Source organism: Oreochromis aureus, linkage group 1 (genome assembly GCF_013358895.1).
Source record: "Oreochromis aureus strain Israel breed Guangdong linkage group 1, ZZ_aureus, whole genome shotgun sequence".
Classification (NCBI taxonomy): domain Eukaryota; kingdom Metazoa; phylum Chordata; class Actinopteri; order Cichliformes; family Cichlidae; genus Oreochromis; species Oreochromis aureus.
The window spans coordinates 16968212-16989414 of NC_052942.1; the positions used below are offsets into that span (position 1 = coordinate 16968212).

Genomic DNA, 21203 nt, shown 5'->3' on the forward strand with positions numbered 1-21203 from the left:
TTCAGAGGTGTGCGTGGATAAATCTCGAATAGATGAATATGAACAACGAGCTTCGGAACTGGCACAGAAGGCAAGTAATGACAAAAGGAAGCAAAACCATAGCATGCTGACATTTAAACTAATGTGTTGTATAAAATAAGGTACTAATGAAACACAAACTCCTCTAAAAATATAAATATAATGAGGCCATAGGAAAAACAACGATATAGGTTTTTGTAAATATCAGTTAGCAAGCGTGACATCTTGCTGTGGAATAATGACCCTTAAAATACGCAAAATTCATTTTAAAGTGAGATATAATAAAACAATGTTTTATTGTAATGTAGCAGTGTAATTGTATCGGTTGCTACCATTAGCTGAAATCAGCTAATTCCAAGTTATATTCCAAGTCAGTATTATGTGTGCTTGGTTGAATGAACTGAATATTTGGTGCTCTTTTTTCCAGTTTGATGAGGAGTTTCTAAGCAGACAGGAGGCACAAGCTCAGCTGGTCAAGTGTGAAGAAAAAATAGCTGAACTCCAAGCAGAGCTACAGGCCTTCAGGTCCCAGGTATTTTTGTACAGTTCTTTTTATTCGACACGGGATGTGAGATGTAAGAAAACGTTGGATTGGATTACTAATTAAAATCCCTTGAATATTGCATGGAAATGCAATTCAACTTTCTTTTCTTACTTTCCAATGATGAGATGTTCTTGTTATTTAGGGTTGCGGCATAGGGGTGGGGGTTTTATTCACTGGAGCCTGCCGTTTGGTTTGACATAGAGGCTGCTCTACTGGCTAGCTGACACTAAGTCTAATAGGAATACTGACCAGTCCTCCATGTTGGCCATTTCTAATTCTCTGATCTCTATCCCATAAGAGGAAATTGTTCTAAAAGCAATTTATTCTGACAACCCCTTCAGCCCCCCCCTTCCCATACCACAACACTCCAGAGAGTTACTCCTACACCCTGGCACTGCAAGATAACTACACACTCAGAGAGAGGAAAAGAACTTCCTTTTTTTCCATGATAATTTTTCAATTTGAGTGAGCAAACACAGGATGAATACTCAAATACTGCCTTGGTTTAAATGGTGATGGTACATTTAACCAGTGCAGGTGCATGAATACATACTTTGTCTCTTTGTCTTTGACCATGCCTGTATCAGTCTCGCTCTCACCAACAGACTTTCACTTGTGCTTGTTAATTCAGCAAAGGTGTTCTTCCCTGCAGACGCAGAATAAGAGCCCAGGGCTGACCTTTAGTCTGCGTCTTTAATCTAAAACTGGTGCATGGATCAATAAGCCATTTGCTCTATATGATACAATTTACAAAGCTTGTAGGGCCAGTTATAGCATTTCATTATTTTATTTTTGAAAAAACAAATCATTGTGTGTATGATCTTAACAGAATTTGGACCCTTTATGAGCATTTGGCCTTTACTGGATGGTTAAAAGAGTACAGCTCTGGTATCCATACCATAGAGGTATTAGACAGGAAAGAAAACAGAACATGGTGTATAAATATATTTTGTTTTGCTTTTGGTCTCTCCAATAAGTCGTTTTTCTTTGTTTTCTTTGACATGTGAATTCACTGCCACGTGATATTTAAAAAAATAAAAAAATACGAAGGCTTTCATTCTGCAGAAAACACATTTCAAGTTGGAAGCTAAGTGCAATAGCATGGAGCCCTAAACTATAAGCTCTGGGAATGGCTGATTGAGATGTCGTATCATCAGCCTTGTTCATTACCTTGCTTCAAGGTAGCTTAGCATTGTGCTCCTGTTTTGAAAATTTAATTGATGATGTTGTATTTCAAATATAATTTTTTAATTCTAGGCTACAGTCTACTGTTCAATTCGAAAACTGCTTGAGCTCTGTGCGTGTGCGTGCATGTGTGCGTCCGTGTGTGCGTGCATGTGTGTGTGTTTATTTCTACTTCTATAGCTGAATTTTCTTTTGCTTGAATTTTCAGTTTGGAGCTGTACCTGTGGGGCCGGCCTCTGCCAATGCTGGACAGGCATTATCTTCTTCAACAATCCCATCTGGGGTTCCATCTCCTGCTCCAGCATCTCTTGGGCCAGTCCCACCACCACCTCCCCCTCCGCCTCCGTTACCTGGTTGTCCTGCACCACCTCCACCACCTGGAATGCCTCCTCCATTTGGTGCTCCCCCACCACCCCCTCTTGGATTTGGGGGTGGTCTAGGTTCCCCTACCCACCACACTCTGCCTTATGGCCTCAGGCCAAAGAAAGAATTCAAGCCTGAAACCTCCATGAAGCGCCTGAACTGGTCCAAGGTAAGACTCACAGAGGTAACATACTACAGTTGGTACAATGCACCGTAGTGTATGTTACATTATAAAAAATAAAGTATTTCATAAACTTTGAAAGAAGAAACTAAAATTTAGGCCACGTAGAGACTCTCTACTTTGTTCCTGATGTTTATTGGCAGCTCCTGCTAAGTACAGGTGTTTTTCTGAGAATTAAACAACAACTTTCTCACTTTGTGCCAAGCCAGAAATAACTGAAAATAACAGATGATCAGATGCTATTGTCAGAGCAGCCTCTGTGGTACTAATACAGATGTTGTTATCCACAAAGCAATATTGGTTCACTCCACCAGCGATGTTAGTTTGTGGTTTGATTAATAATTTAATGTCAGATTTATAACAGTACAGATGTTTAGCAAATTAAACCAGATGTTTGAAATTTACAGAGAACATTCATGTAGGACATGTGGAGAACCTGTCCTGCAGCTGTGGAAGACCCTTGCATATGGCTGTGTTTGGGACAAAGCTGTTGTAAAACTTTCTCATTAATAAGAGTTTAACTTCCAACTGTTGCCAACAAGCAGCAGTCCTAATGCAGTGACACTCATTTATCACTTTCCTAATAGAGTGGCGCTTAATAAGGGTATCTTTGCTGAGGTCAGTGCCCTGTCTTGCAATTTTAAACAAGGTGATCCACATCTGCACCAGAGTTTCATGGTGTTAATTTGACCATTCTTCATTTCTTTCATATAACAAGTTCATATAACAAGAACTTGAAGGGTTTGGCTTTGGTGGACATACAAAAATACAGCTGGCAGTTTACACATGTAGTAGATACAGGAGGAAGTCAGCTTTTCGTTAGTGTTGCTTTTCACTGGACACTGCTTAATCTAATATTCACAAGTGTTTTAGTAAGGTCCAGGCATATTGAGTCACCCAACAATGTTTGTAACTTGGCTCTAATTTCCTTTCAAAGCCGGGTGCTGACAGTGACAACGAGATCAGTTTAATATAACTAGAAAAATATGCAGTGAAAGATAGTTGATTCTTCAAGACGTCAGCAGTGCTGCCAGCATTTGGTGATTAAAGGAAGTATTCACTTTGAAAATATTCCTAAATTTAAAGACTGCTCAACATATTTTTAAAATTAAGCTTCAGGTTTTACCTACTTTTATCTATTTATCTACCTGCTTCTCTGACTTTCCTTATTTTAGTCTGTATTGTAGGTTCTGCTGACTTTGTTATTGTTCCAAGGAGGAAAACTATTTCATTGAGTAATGAGAATACTGTACTTTATATTAATCTGGAAAGAAATGCCAAATACCTGGTGGCGTGCTTATTGTTATTTATTTATATTCTCAACATTTTGTGTCACTCTTCATGGGAAACTATATCTCGAGGCTTTAATGTGACTAATAAATAATTAAGTGATCTTTATATTTCTCTGTCAAGTCTTAATTGGTTAACTAAAGATGTTAAATTATGGCTGTGTATTTTAAGATTCGTCCCCAAGAAATGTCAGAGGGCTGTTTTTGGGTGCGGGTTGATGAGGACCAGTATGCAAAGCCAGATCTGCTCAACAGAGTTGCTCTTACTTTTGGATCACAGAGAACAGGTAAGACTCCATCTGCTTTTTAATGCACTTATTTATTTAATTTCCATCTGTCAAGGTGGTGCATTGTATTCTGAGAAGGCTTGGTTATCCTTCATAAACAGATGTTTTCACACAGTTAAGCATTTGTGTGTAATACATTATTTAACTTATTATTACATAATATTTCTTTGTTTTCTTTGACTTTTTCAGAAATTTTCCACACTCGTCTATTCCTGTATAGACAGTTGTGTACATTAGTTTGTGTTCAGCACTGCTTTAAACTTTCTACTTCACTTTTTCTTCCGGCTTCTTGTCTCAGCTGGATGGTAAAAGTAATAATTAAGATTGTCTTAATTAAGATACTTCAGCAGTATTACTCTGGGTTTATAAGCATCGTGCAATCATTGAACCTTAAAAGAAATGGTCTTTTTTTTTTTTTAAAATAGCGTATAATTTAGCTGAAATGAAACAGAAAATATCTATTGTTAAACAACAACAATTAATTAATAATTCGTAAATATAAAATAAAAAGAAAATAGAGGGCTGACTATAGTCTGACCTCAGCCTGGTCATGAACAGCTTTTTGCACCAGGTGGAGCCCACTATCTGAAGCTTCGGCCACATTGGAAGCCATTCATGGTCACTGGCGGGCTTTCTTAGACTCTCGTTGCCTAGGTAACCCTCTAATGTATTTACTACCAGGTCTTATCAGGGATCTCTGTTGTTAGTTGCTTCAATCTCTTGCCTGGAAGTTGAGTAAAGTCTTGGGACATTATTTGTTGTTTTATGTCCTTCATTGCAAAATTGCTTCCATTGAGATTTAGACCAACTGAAGCACCAGTGTCAACACATGAAAACTGGATTCTGACTTAGGCAAATTCCCATAAATGGTAGCTTCAAGCCACTGACTCCTCAAACAGTCACATACTCCATACATATGACTTGTCATACCAAGAGTGTGTATTGTTTGTTTAGCCAGTCCTATCCCTGAGAAAGTACTTTAATGTGCTGGGGAAATATGTGGATCAAAATAATATTATTATCACAGTATTACTGGTTTTATATAAATGATTCTTTCCTCTATTTAAATAGACTGCTTGTGCAGTGTCTTTTTTTTTTCTTTTCTTTTTTTAAAGTAGTAGTTTCAGTACTAGCACTCCTTGTGGAATCAGACTGTTTTGTATTTTGGTGACTATTTTAGTGGTGATATTGCATAATAAAACACCGTACTCTTACTGCCTAAGACATTAGTGTAACTGGTTATATCTGGAATATTCATGTACAAGGTTGTTGGAATGATTAAAGCTTGAGTAGGAGGTAGCAAGAGATGTTATCCCTCCCCGGTGTTTCGTTTATTAGTCCCTTCACTGATGATTTATTCACGTCTTGTGTTTTCTTTCTTGTCTTGTCACTGCTTCAGCTAGCTTACGCCAATTTGAATTATTCATCCAGGTGTTATCTACCTGTCACAACTCTATGGCGTTCCTCTCAAGGCACAGTGCCCCCTTCTCCCTCCCTTACACACCAATGCAACCCTAGCTCCCTATAGTCAAAGTGTTGAATAATGGAGGCAGATCTAAAGGGCAAACAGGTAGACAGACAGTCAAACAGGTGTTCTTTGGGGATGGCAAAGGAAGGATGTTCACCTGAAGACATTGTACTTTCCTGTTAGGTTAATGACCTAGCGTCTGCACATTTTCACAGAATTTTATTTTCCAGCTTTCATGAAAATACATGCCTCATCTTATGGGCAGGCACGCAAAAGCAGTTCAGCTCTGTGCCGTTCCAACTGCTTGGTTTGTTACTGTTAACGGGTAATGCATTTTAGATTTGGTGAGAAAGAAACATTTGTCTTTCACATCATTTGAAAGGTTGTTCTCCTCACGGTTTTTTCCAGTCCCAGTGGAGGTTGTAGGAGCAGGATGACTGGTAGGTTGTGCAATCGGACCCAGCTGCTACCACTAGCGCGGGTCATCAAGTGAACTTGCGTGTGTACGTGCTTGTGGGTTTGTTTTCTTATTAACACAGCCGTGTAGCATCATGTTTCATCTCACTTAAGAGCAGCAGCATCTGGATCAGCATTAAACATTAAACTGGACACAATGTGAAACAGTATTCACTCAGTTTGCCTCATTAAATATGGATTCATATTTCTTGAAACTTCCTTTTTTTTTTTTTTTTGGTGATGTTTATTCCTCTTAGTAGTTTCCTAAGACAATTCCTGTCACCCACACAAAATCTGGGAAAAAGACCATCACAGCTGTATTTTCAGCAGACGTTCTCTGGTTAATCAAGTATAAACTACAAAATAAACAATAAATTAAAAAAATGAATGTCGTATGTGTGTATGTATGTATATATGTGTGTATATATAGATATATAGATATAGATGTATAGATATAGATATATGGATATATAGATATAGATAGATAGTAATTTATATATGTTTTTATAGTAATGTATAAAATCATTTAAAGTTTTAAGAAAACACAAACTATATATAACTACATTCGGAGAAGAAAAACATGCATCTTGAATAATGAGGTATTATATTCACAGTTGCTTCAATATATGGGTGTCTTTTGAGTGATCATTTTGCAAGAAACAGTTTAAAAAAATCACTGAATAATGTCTGTGCTCTTCTCTCAAGTGTGTCCTCATTAGCTGTAAACTTTTGATAGAGACTAGTGCTGTGTCTGTTTAAAATGTTTGTGCACAACAGGCTGATTGCAAATGGCATGAGATGTTACCAGAATCATTCATTAATTGCAGGGGGAATTGGGTGTTCTAACAAAATTAAGCTGATTCTGATTTCAAAAATTTAGCTACTGCAGTTCAGAAAAACTTTGTAATGGAAGCTAGTTGTGTGACAGTATCTAGACTGATATTATATTACATGAGAATTTACCCCCAAACTTTTCACTTTCTGAGGGTAGCTCACAAAACAGCAGCACGCAGTATCTCTCCTGCCTGATGATGCCATTACTCGTAAAAGGCTCATAGTGGAAATAGGGAAAATAATTGTAGGTGGGAGAAGATGTAGAGATCTAAAAGAATTGCACCAGAAGCCAGATAGGAAGAAGCAGGATGGCGAGTGCTAGTCTGTATAATTTGTATTAACCTAAAATAAATAGGCAACGCACAACAAGGAAGGGACTACTGCATCTCCAGCACTGTACTAGCCTGGAAGAGCCCTTTTAACTACATTTAGGCCACCATTTACTGCTGTTTTTGTGTGGTTTGCCCTGTGTATGTGTCTGCTGCCGTTTACAGGAGAAAAAAAAATTGGAAGGACCCAAAGCTCACACACACATACTGATGAACACATATACAGACATAGCTTACTGTGTGACTGTAGCTACAAAAGGCTTATTTGGGAAAAATATTTTGCAAATCTGGTTGTTTAAGAGGGTATCAATTGCTTGCCTTGTTTTGAATGATGAAAGATGATAGATGGACGAAATATAACTATCTGTGACTGCTTTTTGTGTGCTCTCTGTGTTTATGAACAGGTGAACAGTTGGCATGAAAAGCAAGAAACAGACAAATGCATATATGCTCTTTATTTTCTTAGAGAAATGATGCAAATATGCTGACTTAATCAATAAAAATTAATGAAAAAATTCCAGCGAGGAACACAACTGAGGCAACATGTTACTTTAATGTTTGTAAGGTTATGCCTGTAGTGTAATGCAGTGATCATAAAGCAGAATTAAGCACAGGAGACAGCCTGGTGTGCATGGTAGACGGGTTCTAAGAATGTAATAAATTAATAACTCTTGTGCTTTCTTGTAGATGTTGATTTATCTTGAAAGCATTTGGAAGGCTGTATTCGTCTAGGTCTTCCCCCAAGGTAGAAGGTTTTTTTCATTGTCTTAGTTCATATTTTAACTTTCATAACATTAACATTACATTCATCCTAGCTATAGTTTTCTATTTGGATGGTTGGCCTTTACTTGATTATAGTGTCACTAGTTAGTGACTAAGCTTGTCAAGATCTGTTTTCTTTTTATTGACTCAGCCAAAGTAACACTTTATTAGTGGACTTGCAAAGAGTAGTGCAGATACATTGATTTTTGTCTGTAAAGTGCTTTTCAGAACATCAGAAAAATAATCCTGTTGAGCTTGAGGTATTTTTATATATTTTTTTAAATCCGTAAGGTTTTATGATGCTATAGCAGTGGACATTTGCACTAACTTGCAAATGAGGGAGGGAGATTGTAATCGCCGGTTGGAAGACTTTCCTCTACATTAGTCCTTAAATTTCATGTTTTGTCAACCAAGTGCTTATTTTTGCTTTTGATTTTTTAGAGGCTGTTTTCCAGTTAGAGCCATCTATGTAATTTTGACAAATGCAAACTGAGGAGAACCAAACAATTCGGACAAGCCCAGAGCTGTCACTAGTAAAATCATTACCACCTTCTAGGATTTAATTACAGAGGGGGCTAAGTAGAACTGGACATAATTAAATTAACATGAGAAAATACCTACATGTTGGTTTCAAACTACAATTCAAAACAGTTTTTAATTGGGCATTTTAGTATACTTTTAAATCTGTTTGTCATATTATACACAAAATTACCAAGTTGAATTTGTGGCAGCACCGTATCATTGAACCTATTTTTTTGGACCATAAGGAGCATTAAGCGAAACAAAACAGTCAGATAAGTCAAACTTTACTCAACTCATTCTTCTTGCTTCCTCCACTACCATTGATTCATTAATGTTGAATTCTCTCACAGCTGCTCTATTCCCATGTTGTTGCAGTATGTTAATGACTAACTTCGTATTGTGGATGGATTATCTCAGTTGTTCTCCTGAATGAAGTTTGGTCCGTTTACAGCATCCTGCCATGCAATTGCATTTGTCCCTAACCATCGGGAACCCTCATGTTAACTTTTATTGAGTGGAAAAAAGTTAGCGTTCATCCTCTAGCTTCACTGTGTTTATGATATGCTAACATAGCTGTGTTGCTAGTGATCACACAGCATATCATTATATACCAGCTAGCCCAACTTCAGTAACCCTACAAAAGTCACTGCTGTTTATTTTTCTGTTTTCATTTATGTTGGAAGTGATAGCAGAGCTGTACGTTTAAATTTTTTCAGAAATCTCTCAGACAGAACATGGTATATCATGTTTAGGTGGAAACTAGCGAGCTAACTTCCTACTAACTTCTGACTCTGTTAAAGCCGTAGCCGTAATGCTTCGACAATCCATCAAGTGGTGTGGCTTTGTAGCTTACCAAAGTCGTACTAAAACATTTTTTGACAGATTTTTGAGCGCCGTGTATCACATAAAATTGGTTTGAGGTCAGTAAGCACAACCAGAATTCATACATAAGGCGCACCGGATTATAAGGTGCACTGTCGATTTCTGAGAACATTAAAGGGTTTTAAGTGCGCCTTATAGTCCGAAAAATACAGTACTTTACGTTCACTTTTGTTCGAGAATTGGGTTGTTTTTAGTAGAGACATATCTACAACATGTACTGTGTACAAGTCCTGTAAGAAAAAATGTGGTATAGGAGTTCAGTACCATTCTACTAAATTTAATCTAATGCCAAACGGTAGTAACCAGACCGAAAAGCAGCGCACATTTCGGTGCTTTATTTCGGTGCTTTTTTTTCCCCTGAGCCAATTCTAGCCAATCATTTTACGTTTCCGAGGATAGTAGGCGGGGCCAGGTACGTACGTTCTTTTAGAGCAGAGCTACAGATTAAAAATGCCCAAGGCGAAGCGATCAAAAGTCTGGCTGTACTTCACAGCAAAAGATGCAAACTCAGCAGCCTGCAACAAGTGCTTTAAGGTGATATTGTGATACTGTCAAAGGAGGTAACACCTCAAATCTGATGAAACACCTGGCGACGCATAGCGGTTTTTTTAAAGCCGAGAAATAAGCCGTGTTTGATAGCTTGCTGCGAGACCTCACACTGCACATCTACTGCGGGTGTGGTGCCTGTTAGCGGACCCGGAGTTAGCAACATCCCCCCAATAGAGAGTCCTGGCCCCTAGCCCTGTCAGCGTAGCAGAAATGATGACGGATGATGATGTCAGCAGCAGCCGTTCTTCTCTGCGTGAGTAGCTTCATGTTGTTCGTGTGTAACGTTGAGTAGGCTAACCACATTATTACATTAATGCATGTAAGGTGAACTAGCAAACACCGTCGTAGTTACATGCAGCTGTCTTCTTGTTTGATGGCAGATACTCCCTTCACCCTGGCCAAAAAGGTAGCCCAAAGAAAAAGTGGAAAACAGTTAAACATGAGAGGTTTTTGGACAAAGTTTGTGTTTTTTCCATTGTTTAAGCACTGCTTCCAGCCAAGAGTGATACCATATATGCCCAATAGCTGCAGAAAAGGCTAACATTGTTATCTTTTTACAAAAAAAAGCTGAATGAGAGGTTTTTGGACCAATTTTGTGTTCTCCATTCTTTAAGCACCGGTTTGAGCACCGTTTAAGCACCGGCACCGTTTCAAAAGTACCGGTTTGGCACCGGTATCGGATAAAACCTAAACGATACCCATCCCTAGATGGGATGCAAACCATAGTCTATGAGCATCTGTCTCAGCAAGCGTGTTTTTTCTGACATAAAAATCTGTAGTAACTGCTGAAAATGAAAAAGCCATCACTCTTTGTTTTTGTTTTGTTTTTTTGATGAGGTACTTCCTGTACCTATTTATATTCCAGCAATGCGATTGTGATTTTTTTTTTTTCTTCAGTAGTCACATTAACACATTTAACATACATGGATGAATAATTTACTATGAGAAGAAATTGGAATAGCAATTTTTTTGTCTCATTATTAAAGCAAATGATTGGATTACATTAATCATTCATCAAACAAAAACATATTTTTGTTATTGCTTAAAAACTTATCTAAAATCCTTTATCTCTGGTAGTTTTTGGTAATTTTAATTTAACATTATTTGCGTTGTCACGTGAGGGTAGGAAAATAAATTGATCTGTAGTTAGACAGCTTCACTTTTACGCTTAGGTTTTGTTTCACTACAACAGACCGGTGTAGTGTCTGCATTATAGTAGAGAGATTCTAATTCTCATTCCTGAAGCGTCTTAATCAGCTGCAAACTGCACCAGTGCAAACTGGAGGTCAGCGCCCGATGAAGCCAACAGAACCATATCATCTGCAAAAATCAGAGACTTCCTCCACACCTTGACTGCACATATAAATTCTGTAAATATTATGAACAGAATATTTGACAAAGCTTTGGTGGAGACCAGCACCCATTGAGAATTATTCTTGGCAATGTGAACCAAGCTCTTACTATCATTGCATAGGGACAGGAAATGACTAAAAGCAGCTCCAGCTAAATGCACACGAAATGTAGCTATACAGTAGATGCAGTTTGCCACATGCTGTACTCATGGAATGGTGTTATGTGACCGGAGGAGCTAGCAGCTCCTACCTTCCTGCCTGTGGTTCAGGAACAGAGGTAACACCTTGGGCAAGCAGATTTTTCAGCCAAGAGTTGGATAGTCACCACCGCAGGTTCCTCACTCCCAGGATGGTCATTGCTGTTTGCATTGGGGCTTGAAGTGTAGCAGAAGTGGTTCTCCATTTTATGTGTGACCATGACCCAGGGGTCTCAGGTAGACCCAGCATAGACGAGGTCACCAATGGTATGATAGCTTCCAGTTTGGGATGTTCCCAGTGCAGATGATGAATATAGTTATGGGGTCTTTCTCCTTTAAAATGACAGATTAACCTTATTCGTGTTGCTACTCTGATACTTCAGTCCACGATCCATGGCAAACAATCATTAACTACCCTACCTGCATTAAAATACCCTGTCAGATATGACAACAACTATACCTCTGAGGTCTGTGCAGACCCTGGTTGGTAGGATGAGGTTCAACACTGCAGCAAGTCAAACCTCAAACACAAGTATAAAAAAGTTATTGTCCTGTTTTAACATACCTGTCTAAACAAAACCTAATTTGTAAAGCGTAAACATTACTTTGGACAGGGAAGTCAACTTCAGCTCGGCTATACTTATAATTAATTAATTATAATTTTCTACTTCTCCCCCACTTTCTTTCTCTTACAGCACAACTGCAGTTCAGCCAGTGGTAGTACATGCAAGTACACAGCTTTTCTTGTAAGCTCCGTTTAGACCATTCCCCCACTGCTTGCGTTCACAATAAAAAAAACAACAAAAAAACCCCCAACTTAAGATCAACTTTTCAAAGCATCAGAAATAGGTGATGCTGAGTGTAGCTCTGTGCATTGCATGGGATGTCAGAAATCTCACTATGTCTCATGCTAACCTTTTAAGGTGAACCACTTAGGAGCAAGCAGTTTGCAAAAATGCATTTATTTGAAGAGTGACAGTTCCCAGTAGAAAAGCAGTAGGTCTAATAAAGCCACCCATACAGTAATTGTTTGAGGACCTTTGAGACAGTCTTTTAAAACCACTTACCAAGGCAATAGATGTTGACTTTAATAAGATTTACCGCTGCTTATGGTTACTCAATTATCCCTAATATATATGTTTACGATAACATTTACTGGCTATTAAATAATTAACCTCATCCAAGCCCGCCCCTCTGTCCGTGCAAACACGCAGAACCATGTCTGGAGGTTTCTTTTTTCTTTCTTAATCTTCCCAATGTTTTATCTGCTATTCCTGTTAGTCCCTGGTCAGTTCATGCCATTACAACTCCAGGCACGGACTCCCATTTCTCCCCACATTCTTCCTAAGATGTTATCATTTTCCCATTGCATATAGCTAAAAGGTTATATTAGTTTATTTCATATAGATTAAATCTCACATTATCTGTGGGACAATTTTCCCATAAACATAGATAATAGGAATTGTAAACTTTAACATAAATAGCTGTTTAGTGTAAAACTGTTGTTGTTTGCTAAATTTTCTTATCAGTCTTGGGCAAATTACAGCAATGTCTGGAACAAGTCTTTAAAAAAAACATAAAAAAATGATTCTTGTTTGTTATTGTTAATATTCCTCGTCTACTTTTACAGTGTAAGACAAGCACCTGAATCAGTGTGCTTACACGGGTCAGCTGTCTTGTCATTTGAGAGCCCCAAAGACTGAATGAATGTTTTCATGATTTTAACGGGTAAGGATAACTCAACCATGATAAATGATACACAGTCAACTTAATCATCACAGACTGTATTTGCAAGCTGAAAATATGAGTTACCTTTACTATGGTTTAGGCCTAGCTTTTAAAATGTATTTAAAACAAAATCAAATCAGGTGTACAAAAGCCATGACTCTCAACTCTGTAGTTCGCTCAAATTTATCCTCTCATTTTTGAGGTTAAGATAGTAACCATGAACAGCAGCATCCACAATTTGAGTCTCGGTGATGACCTTTATTATATCTCTCGCTTCCTTTATTTCCTGTTTGATTTTTAATAGCATTTGCTATTTATTATGGTGTTAGCCAAAGTTAATTATTATATCTATAACTGAGACTTATCTTATTATGTTGAATAATCACAAATAGTAAATTAAACAAAGTTATTGTTGTTACAATGTCAGCTTCTGAACTCAAAGGTTTAATCTGCTCCCTTGACAACTGACGGCCATAATTGCTGTCTTTGTGGTTACTGTATCAGTTGCTGAAGTAAGAAGCCATAAGGGAAGAATGGAGGTCTTAAGCTTCACCAACAAACTTCAGAAGACAGAGAATTAAAAGTGGTGTAGGCTTTAGCTCTGTTGTAAGTCATTGTCACAGATTGTGTGGTGACCTGTGTAATGAATAACATCAAAAGAACTGGAAAATAGTGCATTTATTTTCATAACTGCACACATATGTAACCACAGTTTTTGTTTTTGTTTTGTGGAACTGCTTTTGCCGAAAAATCCTTGTGAACTTGGGCGGAATAATGTGACAAAATTGCACATCCATGTCAAAAGATTGGAAGTAGATGAGAATATTGTTTTACATGTTTTGTGCAAACACAAGCACAACGGAAAATACGCTGCAGAATGTTTAACTGGAACATTTCAGATTCTTATCTAGACATTAGATGTGAAATTTGCACTTTTGCTCCAGTCGCTGCTGTGAATGTGGCCAAAACAGTTATGCAGGTTTAAAATCTGGCAAACAATATGCTGATGCATGCGATGAGAGCAATCAATCTGTGTAATGTGATCTATTCAAATGAGAGAAACAAGCCTCTGACCTGTAATGTCTGATGTGATTATGACACAGTCATCATCAGCCATCAGTGTCATTGTTGCTTCAAATAAGTATTGAATGTTAGAGCATTACGTCTATTTCCATGAACGGAGAGCTCTCAAAATTGTGTGATGCTTCTGCTTTTTGTTTGATTTTATTGGAAAGAAATCAAAATTGAACCTAAACTGTCATAACAATTATTATACATATTTTTTGGCAGTGCATATAGTACACGAACTCTTTCTATGGTCTCTAGCATCACTTTTCATTCAATGTAGTGCTTTGTTATTTCTTCACTGACATCAAAAAGTCTAAAGTAATGCTTACTTCAAATAACACTGTCTTCTTCTTTTTTCCGTTTGCTTTGTCTCTGCTTCTTTACTTTCTCTTTTCTTTTTTTCTCTTTTGTTTTCTTTTGCAACTTCTGCTTGGCTGCATGATCTGCCTTCATGTTTGCTCTACAACAGAAACAAAAGGTTAGTAGATTTTTTTTTTTTAATATTACTTGCTTTTCTTATCTTGCAGCATCAGTTTTAGTTGGTCCCAAACTAATTTCAGATATGTTACTGTGAGAGTTTGTGAAATTGTAACCTGCAAGTTAGTCATGCACTGAGGGATTTCAATTTATCTGTTAAAGAAGCATAACCCCCATTACTACTTGCACCTGTATAATTGTATAAAGGTGCATGACGGTGACCTGACCTTTCTAAGCAGTATTTCTCCCCTAAATGTTTTCTATTTTATTTTTTTTAATAAAAGCTACTGAAATTTAAAAGGTTTTATATCTAATTAAATCTGACAAACATATGAAGTTAGGATTGTCTTATACATTTTACTAAAGTAAAGGCAGTTAATCATTATTAAGATGAAGATTTGAAGACTAGTTTGTTCGAATTTTTACTCTTCGTACTCACGAGTGTTAAAGCTGTATCTTTGCAGGTAGGTAGTAGCTAATCTGAAGTATTTTGTGTTGCTCAAAATACTTGTTAGCCTGTTGGTTTAACATGAAGAACCTCTTCTAAAAAGCTAACGCCTATAAAACTCTGTCCGTGGACCGTGTTACATGTGTTGCCAAAGCAACCACAGACTTGGATTTATTATGCGACCTTGTAAAACTAAGTTGTAACATCATCCTTCAAGAGTGTAGCCCTCTAGCCAGTGTTTTAACTCTGTGATTGATAGGTGAATTATTATCCAAGGAACTTGTGTAATTTTAGAAATTGCGTCAGTCTAAATGGAGTCTTTGAATTTTACAGTGAATTTAGTTTTAACTTGCCATCAGCGGTAAAGAGAGAAATAGTTTAGAAAAGTAGATGATTTAGTTTTATAAGCAAACACTATAACTTCAAATCTCCCTGCAATTTTTGATATATCGAATGCTTGCGCAGTGCATTCCCCTTTGGGGTGGTTGTATTGACATAAATAGTTGTAATATCAAAGGACTAAGATTTATTTATGTTTTTAACATTTGATGAACTTGGAGTAAAAAAGACTTCTTTGTACTGTGCCTTTTACTTACTTGGACAGACAAGAAGAAAAAGCGGAGAAACAAACAAGCAAATGTACTGAGTGGACAAGCAGAGAAGGAGCTGACAGCTCTCAGAAGTGTTGGCAATTTCTGTGATTTCACGGGTAGCCTCTGGAGAAGCTCTTTGAGACTATCAGTGTCAATAGATAGAGATAAAACATGTATAACATGGCTTTCCTTTGGGTGTTGGTGAGAAGACAAGGTGAAAATCACAGAACATATTCCAGTCGCTGGCAGGTGGGGAATTAAGTACTATGAGGAACATGTCCTCTTTTTACTGTACTACTCATGTCTCATCTGTTTGTTGTTGTAGCTTCTGGATCAGCCAGCAGTGAGGGTAATTTTTTAAACATAATGGGCACCAGTTAAAACAAACCTGTAGAGAGCTGCCTTTTTGGTATTCAGTTGGATTTGGTTAAGTGTTTGTTTTACATCATAAAATGAACGATTATTTCTTTGAGAAGTAAACTGGGAATGACTAAATTAGTGGTGCTTTTTTATTTACATTATAAACTAAGCCAGGCTTAGGAAAAACTAATATATGTTAGCAAAATATTCACCAATATTTTATTTCAATAAAGGAATATATTAATAATAAAAGCTAAGCCTATATGGGTGGATCAGCCATGTTGTTAGGTCCATAATTTGTTGGACATTTGTTGGGCATTTTTTTTAATATCCCACTGTTCACCACCAGTGTTTTTTGGGGGGCGTTTTCTCCCACACAGCCATGATGTAATTAAAGCTGAAAGTGCAGACTTTGTGCTTTAATTGAAGGAGTTAAGGAATTCTAAACACTTTTGAGTGTTTGAGTGTGCTCAAAAGGAATTGTACAACTGCTTTATAAACAGTTTCATGGTCAGGTGAGGTCTGCTCCCTTGGTACTTAACGACAAATTAAACTGATAAAAGTTCTGGAGTGTTAAGTTGCACTTGTTAGTTGTTCATTAAAGAGATGCTGGTGCAAGTGAAGGAGGCTGTTGCTTGGCTGAAAAAACAAAATGAACAAAATGAAAAAGGAAAATCTTCAGGAGTGGTCATAATTAGATATGGTGAGTTTGTTCAAACCATGGGTTATACTCAAGAACAAGAACGCCAGATCAGACGTTGCCAGAAACATCTTTAAAAAAAAAACCAAAAACATGGTGGAAGCATAGTTTGGCATGAGCATGCGTGACTGCCGGTGAAGCCGGACCACTAGTGTTTATTGATGATGTGATTGCTGATAGAAATAACAGGATAAGTTCTGAAGTGTATTACAGCGCTATACTAATGCTTGGATTGCTGCAGATGCTCCAAAACTGATTGGACAGTGTTTCACATTGCAAATGATAATGAGCTAAAGGCTAATGCAAAAACAACCCAAGAGTTTCTCAAGGCAAAGAAATGAGAAAGATCCTCATTGCCTGAGCCAGTCGCCTGATCTCAACTCAGCAGAGCATGCTTTTCAGTTAGTGAAGACAAAACTGAAGGCAGAGACCCACAAACAAGCAGCACCTGGAGGTGGCTGCATTAAATGCCCGGGAGGAAACATCTCAAGGGAGGAAACATGGCATTAGGTGATGTCCATGGGTTCCAGGCTTCGGCAGTTATTGCAGTCACAGTCTGCACTTTGAACACTTGATTGTTTGATTTAAAAGTCACTGTGATGGTATAAAGGACAAACATTGTAATCGTCCACATACGTGTCATTCTAATTCTAGTATATTCTGTAATTACATCTTGATACAGAATTTTAAAATTCCCTTTGAGATTTTGAAGATAACATTTTTATTGTTACCATGTTCACATATGGGGGGAAAAACAAAATTTTTTTTCCTGTTTTTCCCCCATATGTGAAGTTGTCAGACTGGCATGTTATATGAATATACATAATTGCAGTTCGTGGTCTAAAGAGTAGCATCTTAATTGACGTCTGCAGCATGTTTTCTTTCTATTTCTTTTTATCAAGGAGAGGGCAGAGAGACAGTTTCGTCGCTATAGTGCTTGGAAAAAAAATGAGCAACAACATGAAGAGAGCTGCCCTTTCCTGAGCCTTCTTTTCAACTAATAAATAACATCCAATTAGACAAAACCCTCAAAGATCACAAAATCAGTTTGCCATTTCTTCCTGGAATACAAGCATCCACTAATAACCTACCTCTACTGAAATGCTGCAAGACGGTAGACAAAAAGAAAGAGAAATGGAAAGGGTGTTGGGGAAAGAAAGTGCTAAAAATTGAGAAACATAAGGAAGTTAATAGCTTTTTTTTTATTATTATTATTTTTTTATTTACTGTTGGAGCCTGACCAATACAGGATTCAGCTCGCATCCGCTGCTAAAAAAAAAAAAGGTTCAAAATGGCCGTGGGCTGTTCTGTGTTATGCAACAAAATGCTTAAACATTAAAATGTAGTTATTACAGAAGAGTTGGGAGAAAACAACACCACAGATGACATGCTGCAGTATTAGCATGTTTTTGTTAATAAAGCTGTGTACTACTATACCTTTGGAAGAGATGTATTTAAGGAATCATTCAAATCCGTCACAGCACATAGACTGTGTGGTAATTTACACATTAGCTTTGAAAAGTGGTTCTTTGATTGTTTTAAATATACTGAAAAAGTTATTCAATAAATCCATATAATGCTTGCGTGGAGATGTTGTGTTAATTTGATCAGTGCAAACATTGTATTAAATTTGGTTTAATCTGATTACCAGTAGTGATGCTGTATTTGTTGTTGCCTTACTAAGTTTTTTTTTTCCCCCTCCTCCTTTTTTTAAGAATACTGTACAGTATGAATAGTGAATGTCTGGCAAAACAGATAATTATTAGGAATCATAGATTAAGCTTGTAAACATACGCAGCTTGGGATATGTTTTGGCATGAAGATGCATGAATACTTAGTGAATAAATCATTAGAAGTCATAGCATGGCTATGCGTGGACAAGATGCTTCACGCCTGTCCTTTTTTAAAATGTTATTTACCGTAGTGTAAAGGCTTTGGTTTGAGTCAGTCTCAGGCTCACTAGATCAATGTAGCCTGTTAAAGAGAAAGTTGAGGAAAGACAGTCTCTTTTCCTACTGCTGGCATGCTATAACAGATAATTAGACAGCTAATTTCCATATGAATATAATGGCCTGTAAGGAAGTGTATTTGCATTGGTCCTGTCATTCTGCACAAGTATATTTGGGGAGCAGAAATTGGGCTGGTATGTAGGAGGGAATTAACTCGTATGCTTGGTTTGGCGGTTAAGCAGCACATACAGTAAAGAAAAGGCTCCCATATGGCGGTAAAGACCGGTCAGCGCTAACAGCTTTTCATCACTTGTCATACTCAGGCTGATGTGACACATTAAACAGCCGTGTTCATTCATATCCATGCCTCTCCCCTGTCAGCCTTCACTGCATTAACCCTCAGAGTATCTGTAAATTGGAGCCATTTAACATATGTATATGATGGTTAATGGGTTTCTCAAATGCAAGGTGGGTGTATTTCCTAAAACAAAAGCGAGAGCTTTTGTGGTTTGCTGCGTGGAGAACTTGGAAGGCTTTTGAATTACAATAAAAGAAAAGAAGCTGAGGAGGTTGGTGGACACCATCACAGGAATTAGGAGACGGTTGAGGACTAGAGAAGGTGGGGATAAAAGCAGTACTGTAGGTTGTCCTTTTGAAAATCATATGCCTAAATATTTTTTTGAGAACTTGGCATTATATTCTCATTTATGCTTATGTATTCTTGAGTTCACAATTTAAGTTGCCTAATTACCATATTAATCTCACTTAGCTGGATAAAAATAAACATCTGTGTTACCTCCAGAGGTGCACAGAGTGCAGCTTTGTTCACTGAGGGCAGGAATTAGCTTCTAAAATCACATCAAATGTTTTAAATATAGCTTGTTTTGAACCACACTGACTATATGAGGATATCAGCAGCATGTCCATGTCTAGCTGCCGAGCAGTCAGCATTGCTCTCTGCTGGTATATACCTGTTCTCATCAAATGGACTTTCTCTCCTGTGTGTCTCTGTCTCGATTGTGCTTCTTTTCTCCTTCTCTCTCGCTCTCTTTATGGTTTTGCTTTGACATTTTTGAAGAATACCATTAGCTCTATAATGACTTTTCGTGTGGCTGTAGAAAATTTGTGCCAGTATGAGAGATCTCATCAAATGCATAATCATTAAAGGCTCTTTTCATTATTGTTGAAAGGTAACGTCCGATCACACACCGTACACATGGTGAACGAATGGCTGTCTTCCCCCCCCCCCCCCACCCTGTCACACCCTTAAAATGTCCAGCCTGTTATTTTCATATATATTTTGAACACGCCACGCAGCCATATTCTGGTCAGATTACGAAATGTCTAATGTGCTACAGTGTGTGCTGGGCCCACACACCAATTACCTGGACCTGTGACAGTGTCCTGAAATGTTTGAAAATGTCACGTTTTTACAAACGCGTATCCCCACCCTTTGCATTTTTTTTTGTGTGTGTGTGCTTAATCTTTTTCTATTTTCTGTTCTTTTCCTCCATTGTTGTTGTTGAGTTGTGGTTTTTTTTTCCTGTCTCTGTTTCTCAAGCATCAGCACTTCAATTTAGTCCCAATTTGTGTTTTTATGTTCTCATATCATCAAAGTAATGGGCCGGCTCGTTAAAAACATATTTGCTTTCGCGACTTTATTTTTCTGCTGCGATTTTTCATCCACACATGTAGGTTTGTGTATGGAGGAGGGAGGAGAAGGATACAGCGCTGGAAGTAGGGAAGGTAGTGGGCGCAGACGTGTTTGCAACAGCATAGGGAGAAAAACGGAAAAAATTGCAAATGACTTCAGAGGTGAATGATTTAGGCTGTCATCAATCCATTGAATGACTTGGGAAATGTTAGGGTGGGCTTAACAACTGTGCAGATCATACTGGGGCTGTCATAGTGAAATGAAATGGAGATAATAATGCTTCATACCTGATATGACAGAGCAGTCAGAAAATACTCATTTGTGTGTGTGTGTGCTTGTGTATGCACATGCACACACAGATGTATTAAGAGGGCACTGGTAGGTCTTCATGAGGCCTTTAGAGGGCACTACTCCACTGAGAAATAGACCATCCTGTTACATTCATCCCCACAGGCCGGTACACACTGATTAACAGAGGCTTCTAATCAATTATAAACCTTTTCATGTATTGTCAGTAACTTTTGATTTCTAAATGTGTATACTTGCACGTTCTCTCTGCGGGGTGTGTTCCTTTCTTTGTGAAGAGCAATTGGCCAGTATGTTGTAGATGCTGGTGCTCATACAGGGACACTTTAAGTGATCTTGGTATAGCAGGGATAGAGGAGGAGAGAAAAGCCTAATGAAGTCTGTTAATTTGCTGCTATCAGAATGAAAGTCTCAGACTAATTATGGCCCTGGGTCATCTAGTCTGGATCACAGAGAGAGGTGGCCCTGGATGGTTCGCTTTGATTAGCTCACTCAAAATAGAGCCCCTCACTTCATTACTCTGATCTCCCTCTCTGTCTCACACTTGCTGGTGCTCACAAAACTCTGGTGGGGAGGTCAGTCCATGTGCAAACAGACTAGTCGAGCTGTCATCACTTTGCTGTTCAGGATGGAGGAGTGTATGCATCGATGAGGCGGAGAAGGAAAGGTGAGGGCAGGGTATGCATAGTCCAAGTAACTACT

General features: G+C 37.9%; 1 protein-coding gene across 5 annotated transcripts in view; it reads left to right on the forward strand.

Annotated features, from left to right (window-relative positions):
• The window catches only part of LOC116312213 (protein diaphanous homolog 3), a 163534-nt gene that overhangs the window by 32278 nt on the left and 110053 nt on the right, over positions 1-21203 (forward strand). For 3 of the 5 annotated variants that reach the window (XM_039609251.1, XM_039609274.1, XM_039609267.1), the window contains 5 exons: positions 6-70; positions 446-550; positions 1956-2279; positions 3753-3867; positions 14484-14492. In XM_039609251.1, coding sequence (XP_039465185.1) covers positions 6-70; positions 446-550; positions 1956-2279; positions 3753-3867; positions 14484-14492 — 618 coding nt within the window. The remainder of the gene's footprint in view (positions 1-5; positions 71-445; positions 551-1955; positions 2280-3752; positions 3868-14483; positions 14493-21203) is intronic. The other 2 variants (XM_031729576.2, XM_039609271.1) reach the window with 1 other exon arrangement.